A 26,696-nucleotide genomic window follows, 5' to 3' on the forward strand; every position below is an offset into this window, starting at 1 on the left:
GCCTTTTCCTTCCCCAGTGGGAAGAAAGCTGCCTTGGCTTGGCTTCCAGGGAAGTGGGGCAGCTGCAAAGCTGTGGAAACCACACAACAATCAGAGGAAAGAGGAAAGTGAGGCTGATGAGCAGATGCTGGCTCTGGGCCTCACCTTGGGTGGGAGCTGGGAACGGCCACAAAGGAGCAGTGGGCGATGCACCACATCCTGCCCGCAGGAATCCCCTGGGGGTCCCAAGGTCAGAAAGGTTAAAAGCAGCCAGAGCTGGATAACCTCAGCCTGAGGAGCCTCCTGGGCTCTCTGTGTTTAGATATTTATATATGGATATGTATTTGTATATATTTGTATTTATATGTGAGTGGCACAGGTGCCCAGAGCAGCCGTGGCTGCCCCTGGGTCCCTGGCAGTGCCCAAGGCCAGGTTGGACAGAGTTTGGAGCAGCCTGGGACAGTGGGAGTTGTCCCTGCCATGGCAGGGGCTGGAACAAGTTGGGCTCTAAGGTTTCTTCCAATCCAAACCATTCCACAAGTCTGTGATTCTGTGCTTGGTAATTTTGGAAGACCGTGGTGAGGGAATAGCAAAATGCCCGTGGGATCTCAGCAGCTCTTGGGGAAAGGCTGTGGCAGTGGATTGATGCTGGTCATGATGGAGCAGGAACTGCAGGGAGGAAACATCTCTGGGAGCCAGGGGAGAAGGACAAATGGATTCTGTCAAGTTAACTTGATCTATTTTTAGATAAAACTGTAATTAAGCCAGTAGTTGATAACAGCAGGACTTTTAAGGTAATGGGGCTTCTGTTACATATCTAAATGCAACGTGGCACATATTAAATGAATCAGGAGATGTCTGTTTTCCCTGGAATGTAATTACAGGGAGGCCTGCTCAGGGTATCCAGGAGAGCCCTTTGGGAGGCAGCTCTGGACTCTGAGCTCATGCCCAGCCGAGTAAACAGCATCGGTTCAGTGTCTCAGGTCATTTGTTAAAATACAAAGCTGGGAGTCATTCCTCAGCTGGGGCTGCTCCCTCCTGGGAAACAGGGACTGGGAAACACCAAAGGGATCCTGGTGAAGGAGCCAGCACCGAGAGCCACGTTCAGGACAAACAGAGTCACTGTCCTGGGTCTGCCTGGGCGAGTGCTGGGTCCTGGCAGAGACCAGGGAGGGCAGGAGGATCTCAGTGAGCCTCAGGCTCCTGCCTGGCCCCCAGGGGCAGAGCCCCGAGCCCACCCCTGCTCCTGCAGGAACAGAATCCACACCTGGGGCAGCTGCAGCGGCTTTTGGGAACCCCCTGGGCCACCAGCTGCTCCCTCGGTGTGACAGCAGCGGTGCACAGGGACAGCTGTAGCGCCTGCCACCGGCTCTGCTGCCACCCAGATGTGCTCCAGCTGTGGATGCTGCACCCTCACCTGCACCGGCCTCGGAGAGCCCGTGGCTGCCAGATGTGCCGCAGCCAGACCAGCTGTGCCCCGCTCCAGCTGTGCCCGGCTCCAGCTGTGCCCGGCTCCAGCTGTGCCCCGCTCCAGCTGTGCCCTTCTCCAGCTGTGCCCCGCTCCAGCTGTGCCCCGCTCCAGCTGTGCCCCGCTCCAGCTGTGCCCGGCTCCAGCTGTGCCCTTCTCCAGCTGTGCCCCGCTCCAGCTGTGCCCGGCTCCAGCTGTGCCCTTCTCCAGCTGTGCCCCGCTCCAGCTGTGCCCGGCTCCAGCTGTGCCCCGCTCCAGCTGTGCCCCTGGCAGGGCCAGCGCCCCCGCTTTGCCCCAGCTGTGCCCGCCCCATCCAGCTGTGCCCAGCTGCGCCTGCTGCGGCTCCGCGGTGCCCTCTGGCGGCCCCGGAGCCTCCCTGCGCCTCCCTCTCCTGCAGGATTTCCCCAGCTCCGTCATTCTATTCACCATTTCCTTCATTAAAACCTCCCCTACCTTTATAAAGTGACTTTTCCCCCACCCCTTCCGTCTTCGATGGTTGCTGAAAGGAAAAGTGGCTTCGTAGTTCTAGATACCAAAATTCACCTTGTTATAATAAAAAGTCAAATGTGGAGAGACTGCAAGAGGAAAGCTCTGGCCCTGGTGAGAGTGCCCCTGAAAGGAGAGCACGTAGTAATGTCAGAGATCAATTCCTTATTTCACATAAAACTGGTTAATGGGAAGCAGGAATAAAAAAACAATTAAATAATTCTTTAATAAAATAATATGATTTAATAGCTTTACCTATTTAGTCTACATTCAATATATGTCATATACTTAATATATAGAATATTTTTTAAAAAAAATAAAGACTTAAATGGGCTGAACAAATAAGTGACATCTAATTTTGGACCTGATTTTTTCCCATCTGTAGCACCCATTTCTCTGTAACCCAAATCACATCCACCTCTGACTGAGGTGGGTCCCGTCCTTCACCTGCCCCTGGTGATTCACAGTCAGTGCCAAACCTTCAGCTTCTCCCGGATCTGAGGGAAATTCGGGTTTCCCTGAGACTCATCTCAGGGACCTTTAACGAGTTTTAGTCACGCAAAGACACAATTCAGGCCCTCACCCCTCCCACCACCCCCCGAAAGGGCGCGATGAGCCCGCAGTGACACTCTGGGGACAGCCAGACCCAGCGACACATCCCTGACAGCCGCCCCACATCTGCCGCCTGTGAGCCAGAGCCAGGCTGTCCCTCCCCGTGCCCCCTTCAGCTTCCATCCAGCGGCTCGAGAGACACAAACAGGATAAAAATAATCACCCTGACAGCGCTGAGCGTGTGGCACCAAGCTGTCCCCAGGGGTGGCCTCGGGGGAGACCCCGGGCAGGCATGGACAGGATGGCCACAGGATCCTGCACAAGGAGTGGAGGAGCCCGCAGAGCTGCTCGTGTCCCTGTCCTGTCCCTGTCCCTCTCCTGTCCCTGTCCCTGTCCCCCTGTCCCTATCCCCCTGTCCCTGTCCCTGTCCCTGTCCCTCTCCTGTCCCTGTCCCTGTCCTGTCCCTGTCCCTGTCCCTGTCCCTGTCCCTGTCCCTGTCCCTGTCCCTGTCCCTGTCCCTGTCCCTGTCCTGTCCCTGTCCCTGTCCCCCTGTCCCTGTCCCCCTGTCCCTGTCCCTCTCCTGTCCTGTCCCTGTCCCTGTCCCTGTCCCTGTCCCCCTGTCCCTGTCCCTGTCCCTGTCCCTGTCCCTGTCCCTGTCCCTGTCCCTGTCCCTGTCCCTGTCCCTGTCCCTCTCCTGTCCCGCATCAGGGGGCTGATGGCAGCGCCCGGGGCCGGGGCTCGCCGCGGTTCATTCCAAGGCTGCTGCACGCTCCGAGCATATTTTTAATTATTTATCTCCCGCCAGCTTCCTGCCAGGCTGCTCTGGGGGAAACGGGCACGAAGAGGGGAATAAATGGTGCCAGGGCACTCGGATCCTGCAGCCGAGGCGGTGCCAGCCCTGGGATGGAGAGTGACGGGCACGGGGCGCTCCCCGCCGCTCCCATCAGCGTGCCATCCCTTTAGGGACATCCCTTCTGTCCCCAGGGCTGGAAGGGACAGACAGGACAGGACAGGGAGAGGGCTGGTGGCAGGGTTTGTCCCTCGGGCGGGCGCGCAGAGCTCCTGGAGCGGCCTCGGGGAAAGGGGGAGGCTGGATCCAATCCTTGTCTTTCACCTGGGCTGGAGTCCAGCCCCAAAATAGCCGTCCAAAAACAAGATCACATGAGAGGAAAAAAATAGCAAGGCGCAGGATTATCCATCCACAGCTCCCGGTCCTATGTGGGCTCCGCCGGGCCGGCTGCGGGAGCCGCTCGGGGCAGGGAGAGCCCGGCACATCCCCGCTCACCTCCGGCCAGCGCACCTGCAGCCTGCTCGGGTGAGTGCCTTCTCCACATCCCCGCCGCCTTGGCACTCCCCTCCCGCGGGCTTTGCAGCACGTCCCCGCGTCCCCGTGTGTGCTGCAGGTGGGCTTCCCTTCTCCTCTGCCCCGGCAGCTGGCAGGGGGCGGCAGGGGCTCTCACTTTGTGCTGTTCCCAGCTCGGTGCCCGCCCGCTCCTCCAGGAATATCAGCAGGGATGGAAGCACAGCCCAGCTCTGGCGGGTCCCCCGGGTCTCACTCTAAACTCGCAGGAAGAGTTTAGGGTTTGCTTAAGCGGCTTCTGCTGTGGGAGCGAGGTTTGGGGGGATGTGGAGCCCCCGGGGCAGCGGGGCTGGGGCTCAGCCGCCCCCACGGGCACGGCCCGAGTGCGGGGCCAGGCAGGGAAGCACCTGCAGCTTCCCGGGGCTCCGGGGTTAATTATTCACCGTGATTGCAAGTGGAGGTGTGTGACACCGACGGGACAGCGAGGGGAGCGGCTTCCTCCTGCCGGCAGGGGCAGGACAGCAATTGCAACAGCAGCCACACATCAAATTCACCCCGAGAGCCCGAGAAACACGGCAGGCACCTGCTGCAGGTCCTGCTGCTGCTGCTGCTGCTGCTGCTGCCCAGGCACGGCTGGACTGCGGAGGGCAGGGAGGAGACACAGCTGCTGCTAAGGCAGTGTCCCCACCCCTGAACAGACCCCATCCCTGCAGTGTCCCCACCCCTGAACAGACCCCATCCCTTCAGGGTCCCCCATCCCTGCAGTGTCCCCATTTCCACAGTGTCCCCATCCCTGCAGTGTCCCCATCCCTGCAGTGTCCCCATCCCTGCAGTGTCCCCATCCCTGCAGTGTCCCCATCCCTCTGGCTCTCAGTGCAGGGCCCGGGGTCCCTGCAGCGCTGTCGGTGTCTGGGTTTTGAGCCTCTCCCTCGTGCCCAGCGCAGATCCCGCTGCCCGAGGCCGTGTTTGCTCTGTGTCTGCCTCGCTCCGGCTCTCGGCTCCATCCCGGGGCCATCAGCCCCCGGGACAGGCAGGAAGGACGCGAATTTGGCAGGACACCAAAGCACCAAAGCACCGCACCAGGGCTGCTGAGTGCCAGCCACAACCGGGGCAAGGGCAGCCGGGCCAGTGGGGAGGGCTGGGCTGCAGGGAGGGGCAGCCCCTGAAACAAGGGGGGTGTTCCTTGAGTGAGAAAATGGACCCGTATTTCCTAATCTTCCTCATGGCCTCACAACCCTTTGGCCCAGGAGAGCCTGAGGCAAAGCCTGGCCTGCTCTTCTGTTAAGATTCAGGAATGTTGGGCTGTATCTGCTTTATATTTTCTGAAAAAGCAAGAGGAAATCTTGGGTGGGATTATTCAAAATAAAGGGGGCAAAAATTGGTATGTCCAGAAAGCTCCGAATCCACCTGCGCTGTGGGGAGCGTGGTAAGCACAGTCAGCTCGGGAATGTTTTATCCAAACCTCTGAGCCCGGGTATTTCCAGCCCGGAATGCCTGTCCAAACACACTGCTTCCACGTGAGCCGCCAAAAAACCCTGTCTGAGCGAGCTTTAGACAACGCAGCCTGAACATCACCGCACCGAAGGGCTCGTGGAGCCGGGCCAAGCGCTCAGATCATCGCTCGGGCTCCGGCACTGCTTCATTAATTAGTGCTTCATTAGTGCTGCGGCAGCGACCTGGCACGGCACACAGCACCCACCCCTGAGCCCCCCCTGAGCCCCGAGCCCATCCCTGAGCCCCGAGCCCATCCCTGAGCCCCGAGCCCACCCCGGCACCCCCGAGCCCACCCCGGCACCCCCCGAGCCCATCCCTGAGCCCCGAACCCATCCCCGGCACCCCCCGAGCCCACCCCCGGCACCCCCCGAGCCCACCCCGGCACCCCCCGAGCCCACCCCCGGCACCCCCGGCACCCCCCGAGCCCATCCCGGCACCCCCCGAGCCCACCCCGGCACCTCCCAGCCCATCCCGGCACCCCCCGAGCCCACCCCGGCACCCCCCGAGCCCACCCCCGGCACCCCCCGAGCCCATCCCGGCACCCCCCGAGCCCACCCCGGCACCTCCCAGCCCATCCCGGCACCCCCCGAGCCCACCCCGGCACCCCCCGAGCCCACCCCGGCACCCCCCAGCCCATCCCCGGCACCCCCGGCACCCCCCGAGCCCCCCCCGGCCCCCGGCCATGTCCCGGCACAGCCCCCAGGGCAGAGCCAGCGCGGCCGCCGGGCTCCAGCGCCCATCCCCGGGGACGGAGCTGCATTTTATCCGCCTGACAGCGCTCCCGGAACGCGCCGGCTTTTAAGGCCAGGCTCTCCCGGTGCCAGCGGCTGAGCCCGGCAGAGCCCTGGGGCTGCCCCCGGGGAGGGCAGGGACCCCTGGAGAGGGCAGGGACCCCATGGAGAGGGCAGGGACCCCCATGGCGAGGGCAGGGACCCCATGGAGAGGGCAGGGACCCCATGGAGAGGGCAGGGACCCCTGGAGAGGGCAGGGACCCCATGGAGAGGGCAGGGACCCCGTCCCCACCGCCCCGGCCGCTCGGGGATGGCTGCAATGAGGGAGCTCATCTCCTTCCCGGAGGCACTGAGGCAGGCGAGGGACAGGAAGGCCGGTTCCGCTCCGGTTTCTGGGAGGTTTTTTCCTCTCCTGCTGCCCGGGGGGCTCAGCCCCAGCCCCCGGGGCCGGGCAGTGCGGGCAGGTGCCCGGCCCCGCTGTGCGGCTGGATGCGCTCAGCATCCCCCTTCCTCCCCCCGCATCCTCCCGCCGCTCCCCCGCCCCGCGGCAGCTCCTCCTCATCCTCCTCACCCTCCTCATTCTCCTCATCCTCATCCTCCTCATCCTCCTCACCCTCCTCATTCTCCTCATCCTCATCCTCCTCACCCTCCTCATCCTCCTCACCCTCCTCATCCTCACCCTCCTCATCCTCCTCATCCTCCTCGTCCCCGCTCGCTCCGTTCCATCGGCTCGGGAGCCGCAGCCGGCAGCGCCGCTCAGCTCCGGTAGGTGCGGGCCGGGGGGCGAGGGGCGCTGAGCCCCAGGGGATGCTCTGAGCTCCCCACGGACACCCGCGGGATGCTCGAACGGAGCCCGGGGCTCGCGTTCTCCCTGCAGCCTCTGGGATCCCCCCGGGATGCTGGCGATGCTCCGCGGGGAGCCAGGGAATGTTCTGGCAGCTCCAGGGCACAGGGAGGATGCGGAGTGCAGGGTCGGGCTGGGATGGGCTGAGGCAGCAGGTGCCTTCCCCACGGATGCCTTTTGGGGTTTTTTTAGGCAGGGTGTTGCTCCCCCCAGCTGGGACAAACCCCCCCAAAATCCTGCAGGTGCCCCCAAATCCTGGGAGGGAGGAGTGGCTCAGCAATGGGAGCATCACTCCAAATGACAATCTCCAAATTACCTGGAGCTCCGGGTAGATCAGAATTTGAATAGAAATTTACTAAATCCCAAACATTTTAAAAGGCAAAACACAATATTTGGACCATTAAAAAAAGCAAACCAAACAAACTAAAAAAAAAACCCCGAGCAGACAGAACGACAAACAGAAAGGAAAATTGTTGCAGTGACACAGCATTATAAACGGCTCATTTCTGATCCAAAATAAATAAATCACAGAACCATAGAATGGTTTGGGGAAACCACAGCTTCTCTGGGCAATTAATTATGATTAGGGGTGCCCCTGGATCCCTGGCAGTGCCCAAGGCCGGGTTGGACAGGGCTGGGAGCAGCCTGGGACAGCAGAAGGTGTCCCTGGCCAGGGCAGGGGTGGCACTGGATGGGCTTTAAGGTCCCTTCCAACTCCAACCATTCTGTGCTGATTCTATGAATTATGGCTGAAATAACACCACAGGGATTATCCTGAAGGGCCTGACACCTAAAACTCATCACCAGCATGCTCTGAGCTGCTCTCTCAGCCAAACCAAAGGTGCCAAACACAAATTCCTGCAGGCTCCAATCTCCCTGGCTGGGGGTGCAGGTGTCAGGCTGAGACACGGCCCCGGGGCCACACGTCCCCACAGCCCCTTCCCTTGCCAGCACCTGCAGCCTCTTGGCTCCTTCAGGCCATTTAGCAAAGGTGAAACCCCTGACAGGGCAGCAGCAGGTCCCTGTCCTGTCCCCCCTGGCAGCCTCAGGTCCCTGTCCTGTCCCCAGCCTCAGGTCCCTGTCCTGTCCCCCCTGGCAGCCCCAGGTCCCTGTCCTGTCCCCCCTGACAGCCTCAGGTCCCTGTCCTGTCCCCTCTGACAGCCCCAGGTCCCTGTCCTGTCCTGTCCCCAGCCTCAGGTCCCTGTCCTGTCCCCAGCCTCAGGTCCCTGTCCCCTCTGTCCCGGGGTCCCGGTGCCGCAGGGCTCTGCCTCAGCTGGTTGGGAATAAGGGCAAGGAGCCAGAGCCAGCTGCATGAGGAGCTGCCTCAGCTGGGAGGAAGATCAAGGTCTCAGCAGTGGGAGGAAGGCCAAAGTCATTTAGGGAGCTCGGGAGGAAAAGTTCATCCCCTGGGCTGAGGTGGAGCTGGGAAGGAAAGTTTATCCAAAGGGCTGCAGGGCTGTGGGTCTGGCTGGAGAGAATCGTGTGCAGCACAGATCCCAAGTGAGCGTTCCTGCAGATCCCGGGCCCGCAGGAAGCTGGGCTGAGCCGTGTGCAGGGAGAACAATTGGATATTGTGCTGCCTTATCACCACTGAGCCCTGTCCTGCCTGAGGAACCCATTAAACTTTAGACCCCTCTTTGGGCAGGCCTTCCCGTATGTCTCGTGTGCCTCTTCAGCCTCCCACCCCTTTTCACCTTCCACTTTTATTTTGTCTCTCCTTTTCCTTTGGCCTCCCACTTTATTTTGGCCTCCTGCCCTTTTCAGCCTCTGCATTTCTTTCCCCCCTCACCCTTTCTTGGTCCTCTACCCTTTTGCAGCTTCTATTTTTTCCATCTTTGTTTTTATTTCTGATCAACCTTTTTTTTCACTTGCACTCCTCAGCCTTCACTTTTCTCCCCCCCAGCCTTGTGACTCCAATTCTTTTCCAGGCTCCTTTTCACCTTTAGCCCCCATTTCTCTTTCAGCCTTCCTTTCTTATTCCATCCCCATTTTTATTTTATTTTTTGCCCCTTCTTTATTTCCCTCTAAACACATTAGCACTTGCACTGGATCTTACAACCCATTTTAGTAAATATTCCCTGAAAAAAACAAAGTCTATTCCAGGGAGGTAAAAGCTGTCCTGACCTGCCAGGCTGCCCCTGGGTACCAGCACTTCTCCCTCCTGGGCACAGCGGGCACTGACTCATGGCTGGGGCATTTTTAGGAATCCTGTGAACATTGTCTGGCACTGCAGAGCTGTCAGGGATTATCGTGGGGGCTGGCTCTGGCTGGCTCTGTCTTTCAAACAGAAACCTCACAATAAAAATCTCTTTGCAGAAGGATTTGTTGAAAACCTGTTCAGCGAGAGACACAATGGCTCTGTCATGGTCTCTGCTGTGGATGCAGGAATCCTCCCTCTGCCCCCTGTCTGAAAGCTGCCTGACTCAGTGTTCAGCTCTTATTTCTTCTTCCCTTGTTCCCAACATCAGAATCTGCTGGATTAAAGCTGTTGGGGAAGCAGAGCTGAGGCCAGGGCCATGCAGAGCAGCAGCAATCAGTGATTTGTAGGTTTTATATTCCCCCAAATGTGTTGGTGTTTAATGGGGCAGGTGGCACTGCCACCGAGGGATGGGGACCCATGCCTCATGCTGGGAGTGAGGCAGCTCTGGGGGGCACAGACACTCTGCACCCGGCACCTGCAGTGCCAAAACTGCCACAGCTCCTGCTTCCCTAAAACTGAATAACAAAAGTGCTTCGATCCCATCTGCTGAAGGTGGCAGAGAAAGGCTGAGACAGACTCACCGTGCCCAGAATATAATATATAAAATATATAATATATAATATAAAAGATAAAAGATAAAAGATAAAAGATAAAAGATAAAAGATAAAAGATAAAATATAATATAGAATATAGAATATAGAATATAGAATATAGAATATATAACATATAATATATAATATATAATATATAATATATAATATATAATATATAATATATAATATATAATAGTATATAGTATATAGTATATAGTATATATAATTAATATATACTATTTAATATTTAATACTCAATGTAGAATATAGAATAGATAATAGATAATAGATAATAGATAATAGATAATACATAATACATAATACATAATACATAATAAATAAATAATAAATAATAAATAATAAATAATAAATAATAAATAGATTATATATATTATAAATATATAGTATTTAGGAATTCCCTTAAAGATCAGCTAATTCACAGCCAGTGCTGAATAAAGTTTTATTAAGCCCAGCACAGCATCGTTAACATGCACCCATGGTCCAGCCTAAAGCCTGACCTCTGTTTTAACTAGGTAACACACCCCATTCTGCTGTGTCTATAACTCAGAAGGGGGCACAGAAGAACCCCTTTCCCCTTCTGTTTGTGCTTTCCCCACCCCCAAACTCCCCCCTTGCCCAGGGAAAGCAGCAGAATGAGAGGGCTGCTGGGGAAAGGACCAAGCTGGGATCCCACAGGCAGATTCCCCAGCCCACAGCGTCCCAGCCTGGCAGCTGTCCCTGGGACAGGGCACAAAGGGGTTTCACAGGGTGTGGGAACCAAGCTGGCTGCTGTGCCCAGGTGCCACTGACTCATGGCATGGCACCTAAAACCCTTTTGTCCCCTTCAGACTCCTTTTGGGAGTGGTGGTGTCTGCCCTGAGCCATCCTCCCAAGGATGTGCCCACTGCAGTCTGGGCACACAGTTCATCCCTGACTCACAGCATCACCCACTGCTGCTCACAGTCTGTCCTTGCTCCTGACTCTTCATTTAGATCTGGGTGTCAGCCTTGATCTCATCTTTCCACAGCTCCAGGGTTGGTAAACCTGCCTGTCCCACCTGCAGACCAGCCTTGCCAGCTCTCACCTGCACAGGGACCCTGTTTCTGCAGAACCACAGAATCCAAGAGCTCTTCAGTTTAGAAAACCCCTCTCAAATCATCGAGTCCAACCATTTCCCCAGCACTGCCAAGGCCACCAGTGACCCATGTCCCCAAGTGCCACATGCACTGTTACAGCCCTCCAAGGGTGGAGCCAGCCTGGCAGGGACCCCAGTGAGGGGCACAGTTGCCCACCCTGATGGATGCTGGTCCCACGGGGCATTCCCAGCCCAGGGGGTCAGGCAGGCAGGCCCACCTTGGGGCACAGTCCCAGCTGCACACTGAGATTATTCTGCCCCATGCTCAGGCCAAGGAACAAGAGCAGGAGCCTGAGGAGTGGTTTCCCTTCTCTGCTCTCATCCTCGCTCCGGGGCAGACAGGAGGGGGAGATCTTTACCGTGACAAATCCCGCTCTGAGCATCCCAAGATGAACTCCAGATCCGAGCCCTTTGCTTATCCCAGATGCTCTCTGCACATCACAAACCCCCTGGAAATGATGAGGGAGCTCAGTGCCAGGCCACCCAGCACTGCCTGCCCCGCTCCGTGACACATGCTGCCTGGGGCAGGCACTGTGGGCACGGGGAGATCCTCCATCCCTGTGCCATCCAAACACTGTCCCCTCCACGCATTCCCAAACCCCCAGACCTGGCACAGGGCCATTCCTGTATCCATGACTGGCAGACCCCAAGGCTGCCCTGCTTTCCCCCACTCCAGTTAGGTTTGCCCCAGAGAGGTTCCTTGCTTTTCCCAGAGAGATCCATCATTACTTCTCCGACAGCTGCGCAGCCCCACAGGACATGAGGGTGCTGTACACAAAACTACCCAACTGTGCACTTTTTCCTCTTGAATTTCCATCTCCCTTGCTACTTGATTCTCTATTGAATGTCAAATCTTGGACATAAAGTACAAGTATTTAACATCAAATTAAACACCCTCCCTTGCCCTTCCTTAGTATTCCCATTGCTGCAGGGTGCTCACAAAAGCTTCCACTTGATGGGAAGAGTTACTGACTGCCAGACTCCAAATGGGGATCTTGGAGCTCACACCTGCCCTGGTGTGGATGTGATCCCCCCACAAACCACAGGGGATTCTCCCTGACTCCCTGGGGATCCCAGTGCAGGGCTGAATGTACAGCTCACGAGTAAGGAAAAGGTAAAAACCCCTCGGGGTCCTGGTTGTGGCACCCCCAGCAGGGCAGGGGGCACAGCAGCTGCTGATCCCCACACTCTGCCTGCTAGTCCCAACATTTTTGGTTTAGTGTGGGGTTTCTTTGCATTTAGACAAGCCAGGGCATCTTTCTCTCTTGATTGTCAGAAGCATCACAGCAGAGCAGCTGGGGCTGCCCCTGGACCCCTGGCAGTGCCCAAGGCCAGGCTGGACAGGGCTGGGAGCAGCCTGGGACAGTGAAAAGTGTCCCTGCCATGGCATGGGAGGCACTGGATTGGCTCTAAAGCCCTTCCAACCCAAACCATCCTGGCATTCCACGATCCTTGGCTGCGTGGCTGTGGGCCAGCCTGGCCCCACAGCTTTCCCCTAAAGCAGCTGTGGCAACAGCGGGCACAAGAAACGCCGCGGTGTCTCTAAACTGCCCACTCGGGAGCTGGAAATAGCCAGCGTGGGTGAGACCTCAGGGGCTGAGCCTCAGCAGGTTGTTAAAATTGCAGCCTTCTGTCCTGCACTGTGCCCTTTGTGGGGCTTTGTTGTTTACAGAGATGAGAAGGGGCAGAAGCACCCAGAGAACATCCCCTTCCCTCGGAGGGCTGTGTAATGGAAAGCCGAGGCAGGGCTGTTTTCCTCCTGCTGCTGTCACAGCCTGTGGTCACACACGTCACAGCAGGGCCCAGGCAGGTGCCCAGCTCTGCAGGGACACAGGTGGCTCCTCGTGTCCCTGTCTGGGACAGCAGGAGCAGAAATGAGGGCTGTGCCTTCCACGGGGTCTGGCAGGTCCCAGGGGGTGACTCAGTGCCGAGGCCAGAGCTGGGGGTGACACAGAGAGCTCGGTGGCCCCCAGAGCCACCCAGAGCTGAGAACCCCCCAGTTTGTGCCTGAAGAACACAGACCAAAGCAATGACCTGTCTGGCTCCACCAACCACAAGAGGTGGAGATGCACAGCTGCTCTCCTTACTTTACACCATTGACTACTTAGCCACACTAATTCCAGGTTTTTTTGCTGACCCACTCATCTGCATTTAACAAGATTCAGCCCTGAGCTTGCCTTGCTCTGATCTTGCATCTGCAACACTCCTTGCCCACTCCTACACGCTGCAGCTTTTCACTGGAAGGCATTTTCTCCAGTCCCAAAGTCATGCAGATAAGAAAATTATTATTTATTGGAGGATTTTCCTGGTAATAGCCATTATTAACTCAAGCTTTCATTGCACTGTTATTGAGCAACAGCTCAAGCTCCTTACTCAAGCAGCTTGGAGGAAAAAAACAGGAGTTGGCATCCAGGGGTACTAGAGGCTGAATTTAAAATAAGACATTGGGCAACAGAATTAAGAACAGGATTCTTCCAGCCAGTCTTACTTAGATGTTAAAAAGAGCAGCTGTACAGCCCTCACACAAACCCTGCAGGATGAACACCATTAACTCCCTGCACATTTCCATAGTAAATCACTGCTGAGCTTATGGTGAACCCAGAAACCAAGAGATTTTCCTTGGAACAGCGCAGACGGAGGCTGTGCTGGAGGAAGTTGGGTTTCTGAGCCATGGTATGTCTACTGATGGTTAACCACCAGGATGGATGTGGGGTTTCACTTGGCCTGGAGATGAAACCCTCCATTCCAGCATCCTCTGCTTCTCTGGGAAAGGACAGGGGATAAAGGCTGAACCCAAAGCCCAGTTTTGAAGCTGGAGCCAACCCTGGGCTGGGTTTGGCCACCCTTCAGAGGGCCAGCTGCAGGAACTGACATTCCTGCTCTTCTCTCCCCGTTCCAGCCCCATGAGCAGCAGCCTGGGAGGTGTTGGAGCCGTGAGAGCGCCCAGGGGAGGTGAGGGCTGCCAGAGGGTGACCAGGACAGAGCGACAGGCGCGTCAGAACACAGCCTTGGCTCGGGGTGGGGTTGGAGGGCTCACACGGGACATGGTGCAACAGGAGAGCCAGATCACACTTGGATTAACAGTACAGAGGGAACTTCTGGGGCTGGAGTTTGTCTTTAGGCGTCATCCATCCGTCCGTGTGTCCGTCCGTGTGTCCGTGGGCGTGCGGGGCAGCCACACCTGCAGCGCCAGCCCAGACAGCCACAGCGGGGCTCTGTGGTCTGGCTCTGTGCCCAGGGTCCTGCACGGACACCAGGGACGGCTGGCAGGGGATGGGGACACTCCCAGCTGGCTGAAGTGTCACCAGTGAGCCTCCTGTGTCACCAGCTGAGTCTCCCCTGTCACCAGTGAGCCTCCTGTGTCCCCAGTGAGCCTCCTGTGTCACCAGTGAGCCTCCTGTGTCACCAGCTGAGCCTCCTGTGTCACCAGCTGAGTGTCCTGTGTCACCAGCTGAGTCTCCTGTGTCACCAGCTGAGTGTCCTGTGTCACCAGCTGAGTCTCCTGTGTCACCAGCTGAGTGTCCTGTGTCACCAGCTGAGTCTCCTGTGTCACCAGCTGAGTCTCCTGTGTCACCAGCTGAGTGTCCTGTGTCACCAGCTGAGTGTCCTGTGTCACCAGCTGAGTCTCCCGTGTCACCAGCTGAGTGTCCTGTGTCACCAGCTGAGTGTCCTGCCCGCAGGAGCCGGGCAGCGCACCCTGGGCAGGGAGGGGATGGGACCCACTGCAGGGTCCCCCAGTCTGGGGGTGCTGAGCAGGATCCCAGGGGCACACAGAGTGCCCCCCACCCCCAGGGGTTTCCCACATCATCACCAACACTTCAGCCAACAATCAGCTCATCTCCCATGGTCTCCACTCCCTCCAGATGCCTTTCCCTGGAAGCCAAGCACTGGCAGGTCCAGGGAGGAGAGCTGCCCACAGCCCTGCCCATAACCAAGGTGGCAAACCCAAAACAAGGCTCCTGTGCCCGGTGCGTGGCCCCTGAGTCCCCAGCAGCCTCGGCAGGACAGAGCCACCCTCCTCGGGTGCCAGGGACAGGCTGGTGTCACTCGTGGCACCTGTCAGTGCTGCTCCCAGTGCTGGAACGAGGTGCTGGGAGGCAGCAAAGCACAGGAGCAGAGATGAAGCTTTGCTCTGCTCTCGACACCAGGAGAGGGAAAGGGCAGCTGGAAAGGGCAGACAGGACCTGCTGTGTCCTGGAGGGAAGGGGGAGCCCGGGGCTCTCGCTTTGCCTCTGCTGGGAAACCCAGGGGTCTCCCCTGGGAGCAGCACATCCTCCAGCCCATCCCTGGCTGGAAGGACTGAGCTTTAGCGATGCTCTGTCCAGGGTGTTCTTCCCACCCAGCAGGTCCCACACATCCAGCTTGCTCTGGGGCACGGGGCTCAGATCTGTGGGATCTGTGTGTGCAGCCAGGGCCGCTCGTGTTCGTGTCCCTGCTCCTGGTCCCAGCCCAGGCAGGACAGGGGGCAAGACCTTCCTGGCAAAGCTCCTGCTCTGGGTTTGCTCCTGGAGCTGGAACTGCAATTAGGTTAATCACCGGGTGGCAAGGGGTGGGAGGGAGGTGGGAGAGGCGGGAAGGAAATTAGAAAGTGGCGATCTCTTGGTTTTCCTGTCTCCCCACGGACACGGCCGGTTTGGTGGGATGTTGTAGGGCTGTCCCAGGGGGGAGCAGCAGCTCGGGTCAACCGGGCTCTGAAGCCCTGAAGAAGCCACAGCTGGCTCCAGGACATCCCTTGGGCATCCCTGAGGGCTGGGATGGGTTAACCCTGTCCCTCCCGTGGTGCTGCTGTGTTGGCCAGCAGCAATTAGTGACACCCCCTCAGGAAACAGCTGAAGTTTCAGCTTTACAGCCCCTGTGTTCTACCTGCCACAAATCCAGTGTGGCTGAGTGGAATGGCTCTTTTCTGGTGCAGAGCAGGCAATGATGACAGCAGGCATTGATTAAACTGATTTTGATACTTTTGGTGGCACTTCACACAACATATTCCACTTGCAAAGGGTAAAACCCACCTGATAAATATTTCATTAAGCAGCTAATCACATCGCTAGAGATAAAATCACCTGGCCATAAACAAGACTAGAAACGAGCCAATGCATTCCACTGGTACTCACAGAGTGATCTATTCCATATTTATGTATGCTTTGCCTAATCATTTATTAAATCCTTCTGAGAGAATGTACAGCCCAAGGAATTCGAGCTGTGCCTTGCACTGCCAGCCCTTGGGAGGAGAGCCAGCCCTTGCAGGCTGCCCATGCTGATGATAACCCCAGCCCCACTGAGCTGCTCCTGCAGCAACCAGAGCATGAGGAAACCTCTGCCTGGTCTCTAATCCTTCCCTGCATGAGGAAATCCATCCCATGAAATGGTTCTCCAAAGCTCATGATGAATAAAATCCCTGTTTATCTGAGATGTTTGTTCCACATGCCTGGGTAGATCTCAGATCATCCTAAAACCCACAGGAACCCCCAGGAAAGGCAATTCAGAGCCTGAATTCCTTAAAAATATTCTACCTGTTGAGTTTTCCATTCCCATGTGGAGTGTCTGAGCTGCCTGGGAAGTGGCTGCTCTGTTCAGGTGGCTGCAGTCAGCAGTGGGAATGGGAAGGGAGCCCATCAGGAGGTGATGCTGTCTGACCCCAGCTGAGTCACACGTCCTCAGGAAGAAACAGGATTTCTGCTTTAATGGAGAAAAATAACACTTTCCAAAGTGAAACCAACTGGAGTGTTTCCACTGAACTCACCAGAGCCAGGCTCAGGAGACACTGATCTCATTAACTAGAGTTGGACAAAACCTCAGGAGACTCCTGGGTTTAGCAGCTTCTCATCTCTCTGGAGTTCTCTGTGTGATCTTTAGCTGATCATCTAAATGACAATTGTGATTAACTGCACTTTTCATCACCATGGCCAGTCAGAGGCCACGTAGAACATTTCTTTCCAACCCTACATAAAAGATTGTGTCCAAAGCCAAGGACAATTTTGGTGTATTTGAATCAATCCAATCTGGTTTTAACCCAGGAGGTGAGATACTTCTGCTTTCCTCCATGTAGTACCCAGGTACTTAATCCCTAAAGGAAAAAGGCCCATCTCAGCCTGGCTACCTCTGGCTTGAGCCCTTGCTGGCCACTAAATTTGTGCCACATGACCCATAAAAAACCACAAAAGTTCCTGGCAATTCTGACCATGCAAAACCCTTTTGGACCATTAGGAATCCCCCACATTTCCATCAACACCACCTTTGTCATGCAAACGAGAGCTGTGTAGTGCAGAGAGGGAGTAGAGCAGAGAGGAGAGGTCCCCGCTCCTTCCAGGGCTCCCCGCGGGTGCTGTTATTCCAGAGCTCACACGTCTGACATTGGCAGCACCCCCAGCCCTCCATGCTCAGAGTCAGATGCTTGCAGAGTTTGGGATTTCACATCAAAGCCACTGGTTTGGCCAGTGATAAAGTTTGGAAGCGACCCCAAACTTCTCAGAATTTCGCAGCTATTGCGGCCCGCGCCGGGCTCCTCTCCCTCCGAGCTGTGGGGAGCAGCTCAGCTCAGCCACCACGGCTCAGCAGGACCTGGATCAAATCAACATTTGCGTTTAGCTCACTCCCTAAGTCTTTTTTTTTACCTTCAGAAATGATTTCTGATCCTTTGGGCTGCTGACATCTCCATCCAGGAGAAGGAGCAGGGTGCTCTCAGCTCCCCACGCTGCAGATGGAGCTGGGAATATCCAGGTGCTGCTCCCAGGGATTCATCCTCGCTGGGGTTTTCTCTCAGGCAGCACAGCAAGGCTGTTACACAGAGCTGGAGGAAAGAGGAGCCACAAACACAGCAGCCCCTGGGCAAAGAGACTCCAGCTCAGCTCCAAATCGCCGTCCTGGCGGGGTCAGCAGCAGCCGTTCCCCTCTCACAGCAATCTCCCCTCGGAACATTTTCCTTTCTCCATGGGACACCAAATAACCACTGGTGTGTGGTGTCTCTCAGCTTTGCATATTTGAGAGAGCTTTCTGCTCTGCTTTGAGCTATTTAATAGCATTGTTGGGCTTCTACCCAAAGAAATAAGGCCCTTCATGTTGTCTTTGGTTCAGGTTCTCTCACTTGTGTTTTAATTCCCCTAAAAACCTAACGTGTTCCTGCCAAAAGTATAATGGTAGGGTCATGAGTGGTGGTGTTTGTAGAGGAACAACTCCATGGCCATAAAGTCTGAGAACAGAGATAGTATTTAGCACGGGGAGGCGAGAGGAGTGGAAAAGTGTTCAGTGAGCTTTGCTGGGGCAGCCAGGGCAGCTGGCAAGCACTGCAGCCTTTCTAAAAACAGCAAAAATAACCTAGAGGAAGTAAGTGATGATGAAGAAGCTGTTTCCTGTTGGGGTGCTCTGGTCAAGCTGCCTGGAGATGCCCTCAGACCTTGAGGTGTGGGTAGAATCCAGCCTGCTCCTCACCCCTGCTGCCTGCAGGGTTTGCTGAGATCCTGCTCAGAGCTCTTGGCTCTGGGGTGTTTGCTTCCCAGTACCATCCATCATCAACCCAGGACACTTCTGGGTGCCTTTACCCTCAGATAAAGGCTCAAGAAAAGCTTTGGTTCTAGGAAATTACCCAGTGCTTGGTTAAAGCTCAGAGGAGGGGCAGAGACCTGTGTGCCACCCTGGGTGACCTGGGGCTTTCCTTCAGAGGAAGGCTGGCACTTGGCAAGGAAACTGAGCTGCATGGAAAGTGTGATGTCTTGAGAGAAAAAGAAATGTAGGGAGCAGACACTCCAAGAAATAATTTCACCTGACAGTGGTGTTTAAAAAAGATTTTGAGTCTGTATTTGGTATCACCTGGAGCTTCTGAGGCTGCATCTCCAACCTCATGGCAATAGATGGGGGCTGGCCTATGTTGTGACTCCAGAAAGCACTTCCCAAAATCCCCAAATCTGTGTCAAATGGGGTGTCTGAGAGCCTGGGCTGAAGTCTGTGTACAAAGCAGAGCTGGTGCAGTGCTGGGGCTGCTCCCCCCAACAGCCACAGCCTTTATCTCCAGGGGTTCTGCTTTTAGCAATCCAACTTCCAGAGGTTTTTACTCTCTGCAGGCAGCTGGGATCCATTTCCAGGAGTAGCTCCCCTCTCTTGCAGCTGCTTTTGCGTATTTTTTAAATGCTAAAGAGTTCAGAGCCAAATGTTTAGCGATTCTCTGTGTATGCACACGTGTGCTGCAGAGCTGCCACCCTCAGTATCTCCCAGGGCACTCCAAGCAGCACAGCAAACCCACACAGTCTGGTCCTGGCTCCATCCCAATGTACCAGTAGCACCACTCAGTGCTAAAGAGACATTTTTACAATCTACAAACACATATAAACAGTGACTATAAAATATTTTCCATAATATAGCTGTGGGAATACATGACATTTAAAGCAATTTCCTGTATCTAGGTTTATTCTGTGCCATGTCTTTTTCTGTTCATAAATCCACTTCTCTCCAAGCACAACAGAACTCTGTGTATGAAAGACAGAAAGAATTAATGGGAGATTTTACATGTAGTTTCTAGACTAAAAACATGACTGCACCTGGAATATCTGTGGGACTCTGGCCCCCACCTGTGGCATCTCCTGATGCACTTCTGTGACAGCACTTCTCAGCCTCCAGCATCCACTGCATTTTCTTTGATTGGTCTGGTGATGCCTTCAGGTTTTGGCACAGCATCTGCTTAAACATGGGTTGTGACCACAGTCTCCAGCAGAATGAGGCTTCAATATGATCTTTCATTAGACCAGCTTGCTCCAAGCCCCCGTGTCCAGCCTGGCCTTGGGCACTGCCAGGGGTCCAGGGACAGCCCCAGCTGCTCTGGGCACCTGTGCCAGGGCCTGCCCAACCTCATAGGGAAGGATTTCTTCCCAAAATTCATCTAACCCTGTCCTCTGCACTGGGAGCCATTCCCCCTTATCCTGTCACTCCAGGTCCTTGACCAAAGCCCCTCTCCAGCTCTCCTGGAGCCCCTTTAGGCACTGAGATGCTGCTGGTTGATTCATGGCATATCCTAGACTCAAAATTCCCATTTTCCACATTGATCAGTGTCTGGGTAAATCTGCTCAGCCCAGGCAGTGAAAGCTCCTGCCCCTGCTCATCTCCCAGCACATCTAACTTGTGTCCTGACCTTTTCCATGCGTGTTCCTGGGCCAGGTGAGCTGCAGAGTGCCAAGAGATGAGCAATATTTACTACCTGACACACGGTGGGTGTTGCAATTCCTGGTCATAATTGTGTTTGAGAGTTATAATAGTGGAGAGAGAGTTTTACCTGGGCTCCCTTCCCGCCTCTTGTGGGTTCCAATCAGACACCGGCTGTTTTTCAAACCGGTTTTCTGAGTGTGTAATTTTAGCGCGTACGTCAATAGAAAGGAGAAGAAAAACAGAATTCACTGCGATAAAATTAAAAGGACGGAGTCCCTCCAGCCCAGCCCCGGGCGGAGAGGAGACAGCCCCCCGCAGCCTCCCACGCTGGGGGAGCATCACCTTGGGCAGTGCCAGAGCCGTGAATCACCTGCCCGGGACCCCGGGGATCCCTCCCTGCCTTTAAATCCCGCACAGCACAGTGTGCCCAGCACTCGGTGCCAGCCCTGCCCTCGCCTCTCTTGCAGCCTGCGGGATGGCCGAGGGGGAAATCTCCACCTTCAGCGCCCTGACGGAAAAATTCGACCTCCCCTCGGGCAACTACAAGAAACCCAAACTGCTGTACTGCAGCAACGGGGGGCATTTCCTGCGCATCCTCCCCGACGGCACCGTGGATGGCACCAGGGACCGCAGCGACCAGCACAGTGAGCAAAGCCCTTCTTCCCTTCTCGGGACCCTCCTTGGCCTGAGCACAGCCCTGGGGAGGGGGGAGCTGGGGAAAAGCCATCCGGAGCGAGCCCAGTGCCGCAGCACAGCTCCCGGGGCGGGCACACCTGGGGAGCCGGGGAGCTGAGAGGGGTGGGCTGTGCAAGGGTAGAGGTTTATAAATAGAGAGTTTATAAATAGAGAGTTTATAAATAGAGGTTTATAAATAGAGGTTTATAAATAGAGGTTTATAAATAGAGGTTTATAAATAGATGTCTCCGGTGTTTATAAATAGATATCTCTGGGCTTCACCCCGGGGCAGCAGAGGGGAGCCGGCAGGGCTGGGTCACGCAGGGAGCAGCCCCCACACTCACATGGAATTGTGTGCTCTCTTTGCTCTGCCAGCCGTGCTCCACAGCCATTTCCCGGTCACCCTGGCCAGGTGTCCCCTCTGCTGTCCCATCCCGACCCTGCTGGCTCCGGGACACCGGGATCTCTGCCGGGAGCAGCTGCTCCTGCAGCCCCCGCCTCATCCTCCCAAGGAACCTTTGGGAACCTGGCGCTTTTTGTGTGACCAAAAACTGCCCCGAGGGTTTTTCTTCAGCCGCTGCCCAGGAGAGGTGGACAGGCCACAAAGCAGGGCTCCTGCAGGGGCTGGGCTCTTCTTACCCCGAACATTTTCTGGAATGGGAGCAGGACCTGCCGGGCTCCTGCCTCGCTGCAAGGAAGGGCTGGGAGGAGCCCAGCCAGCCTTACAAAGTGCTAAGAAAAGGACTTTTATTTTCTTTAAACCGCAAACACACATGTGGCTTCTCCCCCAAACTTAACCTTTCCTCTCGCTGTTGTTGCGTTCATGTCAGGCAGTTTAGAGCCGAGTTTTAGTTACAAACTCTGTCTCCCCGGCACCAGGCCGTGCTGGGGGATGGATGAAGATGAGCTGAAGATCCACCCCGAGGCTGGATAAACTCAGTTTGCTGCTCCAGCCTCCAGCCAGGAATAAACCTGGCCCATAACCCTCAAACTCCTGGGAAAGGCTGGATGATGACCCAAAGGATCTGCAGGAGACAGAGCTGGGCTCACAAACACGCCAGGAGAGGTGGTATGAGCTCAGGCAGGGTCCCTGCAGCATTTTCCAGAGGCTTTGCTGGAGTCAGAAGGGGAGGTCAGGATTAAGAAGGCACCTCCGGGGACATGGGGAGCTACCCAGGACATGAGCACCCACTCCTGTGGCAGGCTGTTGTCTCACAGCATGGATGCTGTCACACAGCCCGGTCCTTTTCCCTCTGGAAAAGCGAATCCACCACCTTGGAGTGGTGCAGGCAGGTCCTGCACCCCGGCACGCTCACTCCTCCCTGGCTGCTGGCCACGTGTTTGCAAACCTCTGCCAGAAAGGAACCTCCTGTAAATGCTCTGCTAAACTGGGCTATAGGAATATACTAATATTTACAGAGGAAACTCCTGAAGGGCTCTGTGCCAGCAGAGCAGCCCTGATGACAGGCACCCTGCCCTGAGCACCCACGGCTGCCCACGGTCCTGCCCCTGCGCCTGGAAAATGATGGAGCTGCTCAGAATCGCTCCCTGGTGTGCCAGAGGAGCAGCCCAGCCCACGGCTGGCACTGTGGGATATTGACACCCAGCTGGGACACGCTCCTGCCAGCCCCAGGGAGGGACAAGACACAGAAACACCCACGGCTCATTGGGACAGTGGGGACACCCACTGCACCGGTGCTCTGCCAGCTGCCAGTGCCCATGTGCATTTTCTTCCAGATAAATATCAAGAATTCTTCTCTTCAATGGCCTCAGAATCAGGGAGGATCTCTAAGAAGAGCAGAAGGAGTCACTCTCTCTAAGGCTTTGTTCAGCCCTATGTCAGGATCCAGTTCCCACATCCTTTAGGTGGGCATCCCAAGCTCGTACCAAGGAATGGAAAGAAAACTTATCTGGACACTGCAGGTTCTCATGCTCATCTCTACAAAAAGCCTCCTTTTCCCCTTTTCATCCCATTCCTTCATGGAAGGAAATGTGGGTACAGACCTGTAAGAGCACCTGTAAGAATTTAGTGCACAAGCTCCTTCCTCTGGACCCACTGTTCTCCCTCCCTCTGGGGCCAAAAATCTCAACATCCCCACTGGCAGCAGGAGGGTCCCTCAGTCCCCTCTCTCAAGGACAGTTTTGGCACAGTATCATCATTTCATCCCATTTCCCTTTTCTCCCTTTGCTCCTCAGCCAGGTCCCAGCTCTGCAGCACCTCAGGGAATGCAGGTGGGCTGTGGCTTTCCCAGTGCACATTCCCAGCCTAAAGCAGGCATGCACAGGGGCCAAGCATTCCTGCAAACCTGCACCCACACAATTTCCTAATTAACTATCATTTACTGAGCAGGAAATGCCAAAAAATGAAGAATGTGGACCATTACAGCAAAGATTTCACTGGAATGGGTGTTCCACCAGGCCAAGAGGCAACATTGCCTTTTACCTCATCTAAATAAGGATAAATAAATTAAGTATAAACAGGAAGGAAGGAGCTGGAGCAGAGACATCCGTTCATGCTTCATTCCAACCAACCTAAATATTGCTGTTATAAATCTTAGGGAAAAAAGCTGCCTACGAGATGGGAACAAGATGGAAGAGCTGGAATTTGCAAGTCACTGTGACTGCAGGCACAGCCTTTTCTATTTCCCCACTGTCCACCTACAACACACCAGACCAAGGCAGCCGCAGCAGACAGCTGGAAGAGAGGCTTTGGATCAGGGGTTTGCAGTGCAGGCAGCTGCAGGCTGCCCATCCCTGGCTTAGCTCTCAAAATACCTCTTCATATGTCACTCCTTAAGTGTCTTGTCAAACCACATGAGAAATTTGTAAATTAGAGCCAGAATTAAAACCCCAATCTCCTGTGTCCCATTCCAGCATCGTAACCAAAAGGCTGCCCTTCCTTTGATGTAAAATAAGGGGAAAATTGGTTTTTGGTTCCTAAAGGATGGCTGTGGGATTTCTTTGAAGAAGAGGGTACAAGGAGACACTTTTATTACACACTGTACTGTTTCCTATAAACTCTTTATAAGCCAGACTTCAACCAAATACCCCAGTAACCTTCCTGACCGCTCTTTTTCCCCTCCTTTTCCTATTTTCCTTTCACTGCTGTTGTTGTTTTATTTTTCCTGCCAGTTCAGCTGCAGCTGAGCGCGGAGAGCGTGGGGGTGGTGCACATCAGGAGCACGCAGTCGGGGCAGTACCTGGCCATGGACACCAAGGGGCTGCTCTACGGCTCGGTAAGCGCCAGGATCCCGTGGGATCGCCCATCCGAGGGCTGCAGGGCTGCTCAAACCTCACAGCTCGCTAATGCAAAGCACAGGCAATAATTAGGCTCTGTTTGTCATTCTGGCACGGCCACTCTGCATCTGGCTTTATTTGGGGGGGATGTAAATAAATTACCAAATCATGCCATTTGCTGCCCTGCCTCTGACAAATATTGTATTTCCTACCTGACACTCAAGAGATGTGTTTTGTACCTGGAGCAGCAGCTGCTCTGCAGCCCCCTGGCAGCTGCCACCTGGTGTAGGTGTCCCTGCCCAAGCTGGAGCTCCTTAAGGTCCTTTCCAACCCAAACCATTCTGGTTCTGTGCTCTGAGCCTGCAGCTGCCACCACACAGCTCAGGGCCAGAGCAGGAGCCAGGGCCAAGAGCAGCTCATGGAGCACGGGGCTGGTTTAAAATTAAAACCAATTACAATTCCCAGGTCACAGATACCTTGCTACAGGAGTGGCCCAGGGGAGTAAATCAAGGCCAGCCACACCACAGTTTAAATTAGCGCTTTACTGGGGTGTGGGAATCTCAGAGGCAGGTCTGGATGGCATCTTAGAGGGGAGAGCTGGGCTGGGATTGTCACGTCAGGAGCAGCTCCGTGCCCTCAGCTCACTGCCCTTCCCTGGGCTCTCTTCCAGCAGTTACTGGGTGAGGAGTGTCTGTTCCTGGAAAGGCTCGAAGAAAACCATTACAACACCTACGTCTCCAAACTGCACGCGGACAAGAACTGGTTTGTGGGGCTGAAGAAGAACGGGAACAGCAAGCTGGGCCCGCGGACTCACTACGGCCAGAAGGCGATCCTCTTCCTGCCACTGCCCGTCTCAGCCGACTGAGACCCGGCCCCGAGGCTCAGAGATGGCCCCAAATCCCAAATCCCGACTGCTGCTGCCTCCTTAGTGCTCAGCAGAGCTCCGAGCTTTAGGTCAAGGCTTTGCCAAATCTAGCCAAAGCCCCTTTGTTCTGCACGAAGCTTTGCAGAGATGAGGGGACGAGCCCTGACATCCTCCCAAGGTCGGGGGGCCCCATCTCCCCCTGCCCTCAGCCGTGTGCCCACGTGTGCCATGACCCTCAGCTGTGTGCCATGACCCTCAGCCGTGTGCCATGACCCTCAGCTGTGTGCCCACGTGTGCCATGACCCTCAGCTGTGTGCCATGACCCTCAGCTGTGTGCCCACGTGTGCCGTGACCCTCAGCTGTGTGCCATGACCCTCAGCCGTGTGCCCACGTGTGCCATGACCCTCAGCTGTGTGCCATGACCCTCAGCTGTGTGCCCACGTGTGCCGTGACCCTCAGCTGTGTGCCATGACCCTCAGCTGTGTGCCCACGTGTGCCATGACCACGCTGCAGCTCCCAGGACCTGCCCTGGGCAGGCACTCAGAAATGTGCCCAAGGATCACGCCGGTTCCCATTTGTGTCCCCAGGCATTCTAAGGCAAAACCTCCCCAGGTACTTGCTGTGTGTTAATGTATTTATCCATCCAGGTGTGTGGCTTCTGACATGCCCTCGAGCAATTCCAGATTGCAGCACCAGTCCTGCTACCCAGGGCCAGCCTGGTAAGTGCTGGGCATGTTAAGCTGAACCAGGCAAAGCTCCAGCCTCAGACCTTGGCCTCCCTCACAACATCAATAGTGTGTATTTCATGCTAGTACCTGCCATATGTTATTTGTATTTATTTATTAAGTAAACATGTCTCTTCTACAAGCTGTTCACAAGTAATTCTGGGCACCTTGAGGCTGTCCTGGTGAGGATGGGGCAGTGATGGGTGTGAGGGTGCAATGCACAACAGCAAGGGGCTGCACAAGGGAGGCAGAGCATCACACCCATTCCCAGAGGGAATCCTCCCGCTGCCTCGTGTCTGGTTAAATGGGGCTCTAAAAACACCACTGAGGCTCCTTTGTGGCTCCCAAACCCTGTGAAGCTATTTCTCCACTGCTGGCACAATGCACATCTCCCAGGCAGCTCCAGGGCAGCTCAAGAGCAGCTGAGAACATCACCAGAACTGCCATGCTCCACTCAGAGCATCCACAGCTCCTCTGCAAAACCTGTGCCAGGGCCTCACTACCCCCACAGGGAAGAATTTATCTCTAATATCAAATTGAATCTACCATCCTTCATTTTAAAGCATTCCCCCCTTGTCCCATCCTGCCATCAAGGACAGGGACAGGACACGAGTGCTCCCTGCTCCAGCAAACCCAGGATCAGCCATCCCACATGGAGGAAGGAATACAAGGCACTCTGCCTTGCATATTTCTGCTGCAGCAATTAGCCACTAATTACTGCACTCCCAAACTTCTGCACTTGCTGGTTCCCAAGCCTTGTCCCCAGCACTGGTAGCAGCTGTGTGGTGCTGTGCTCCCAGGCACACAGGGAATGCTGCAGCCAGAGCTGGGAAGGAGCGTGTGCCAGGCCCTTGCACCTTCCCCACGGCCCTTCAGAGCTGCTTCCCAAGGAAACACAGGGGAAAGGTGGATTCTGCAAATCCTGCAGGTCCCAGCTGCTCCTCATGGCCAAGAGAGGGACCCAACCTCTGCCTGGCTCAGCTGCTCTGGTGGGCCCAGCACAATATTCCCATGGCAAGCACAAGGCTGGGCAAGACAGGGGGATGTGGACAGCCAAAAACACCCACACTCTTCTTAAACACAGTGTTCACCTTCCCTGTGAGAGGCTGGACTGTCACTCAAGTCATAAAGTGAATTAATGCATGAGCAGGAGATGCAGGTTTCTAATTAAGCTGGGAAACTGGCCCGTGTAATGCTGGATTTAGCTGTGCTGTCTTGCAACACCTCATTAAGCCAGGGCGCTCTCTCCTCAGGCTTCTGCTGCTCCCAAACCTCCCCCGCAG

General features: G+C 55.5%; 1 protein-coding gene across 3 annotated transcripts; it reads left to right on the forward strand.

The window, feature by feature from the left end:
* Positions 1-3,466: 3,466 nt before the first annotated feature.
* FGF1 (fibroblast growth factor 1) lies at positions 3,467-25,555 on the forward strand. 3 transcript variants are annotated; one of them, XM_023936341.2, is made up of 4 exons: positions 3,467-3,800; positions 20,379-20,555; positions 23,719-23,822; positions 24,494-25,555. In XM_023936341.2, exons 2-4 carry the CDS (start codon positions 20,387-20,389, stop codon positions 24,686-24,688), a joined length of 468 nt encoding a protein of 155 aa, XP_023792109.1. In that variant the 5' UTR covers positions 3,467-3,800; positions 20,379-20,386; the 3' UTR covers positions 24,689-25,555. The 3 variants fall into 3 exon arrangements, with proteins under 3 accessions (XP_023792109.1, XP_023792110.1, XP_086707677.1); XM_023936342.2 differs by having other exon boundaries at positions 3,665-3,800; positions 24,497-25,555; XM_086851551.1 differs by lacking the exon at positions 3,467-3,800 and adding an exon at positions 6,547-6,775.
* The last annotated feature ends 1,141 nt before the right edge of the window (positions 25,556-26,696 follow it).

The sequence above is a fragment of the Cyanistes caeruleus genome, chromosome 15 (genome assembly GCF_971803275.1).
Source record: "Cyanistes caeruleus chromosome 15, bCyaCae1.hap1.1, whole genome shotgun sequence".
In the NCBI taxonomy this organism is placed as follows: Eukaryota; Metazoa; Chordata; class Aves; order Passeriformes; family Paridae; genus Cyanistes; species Cyanistes caeruleus.

Excerpts from the sequence above, each read along its gene's own strand:
- FGF1 (XM_023936341.2), top strand. The coding sequence starts at position 20,387 with ATGGCCGAGGGGGAAATCTCCACCTTCAGCGCCCTGACGGAAAAATTC. Across the intron at positions 20,556-23,718 it reads GGACCGCAGCGACCAGCACA|TTCAGCTGCAGCTGAGCGCG; the intron begins GTGAGCAAAGCC and ends TTTTCCTGCCAG. Across the intron at positions 23,823-24,493 it reads AGGGGCTGCTCTACGGCTCG|CAGTTACTGGGTGAGGAGTG; the intron begins GTAAGCGCCAGG and ends GCTCTCTTCCAG.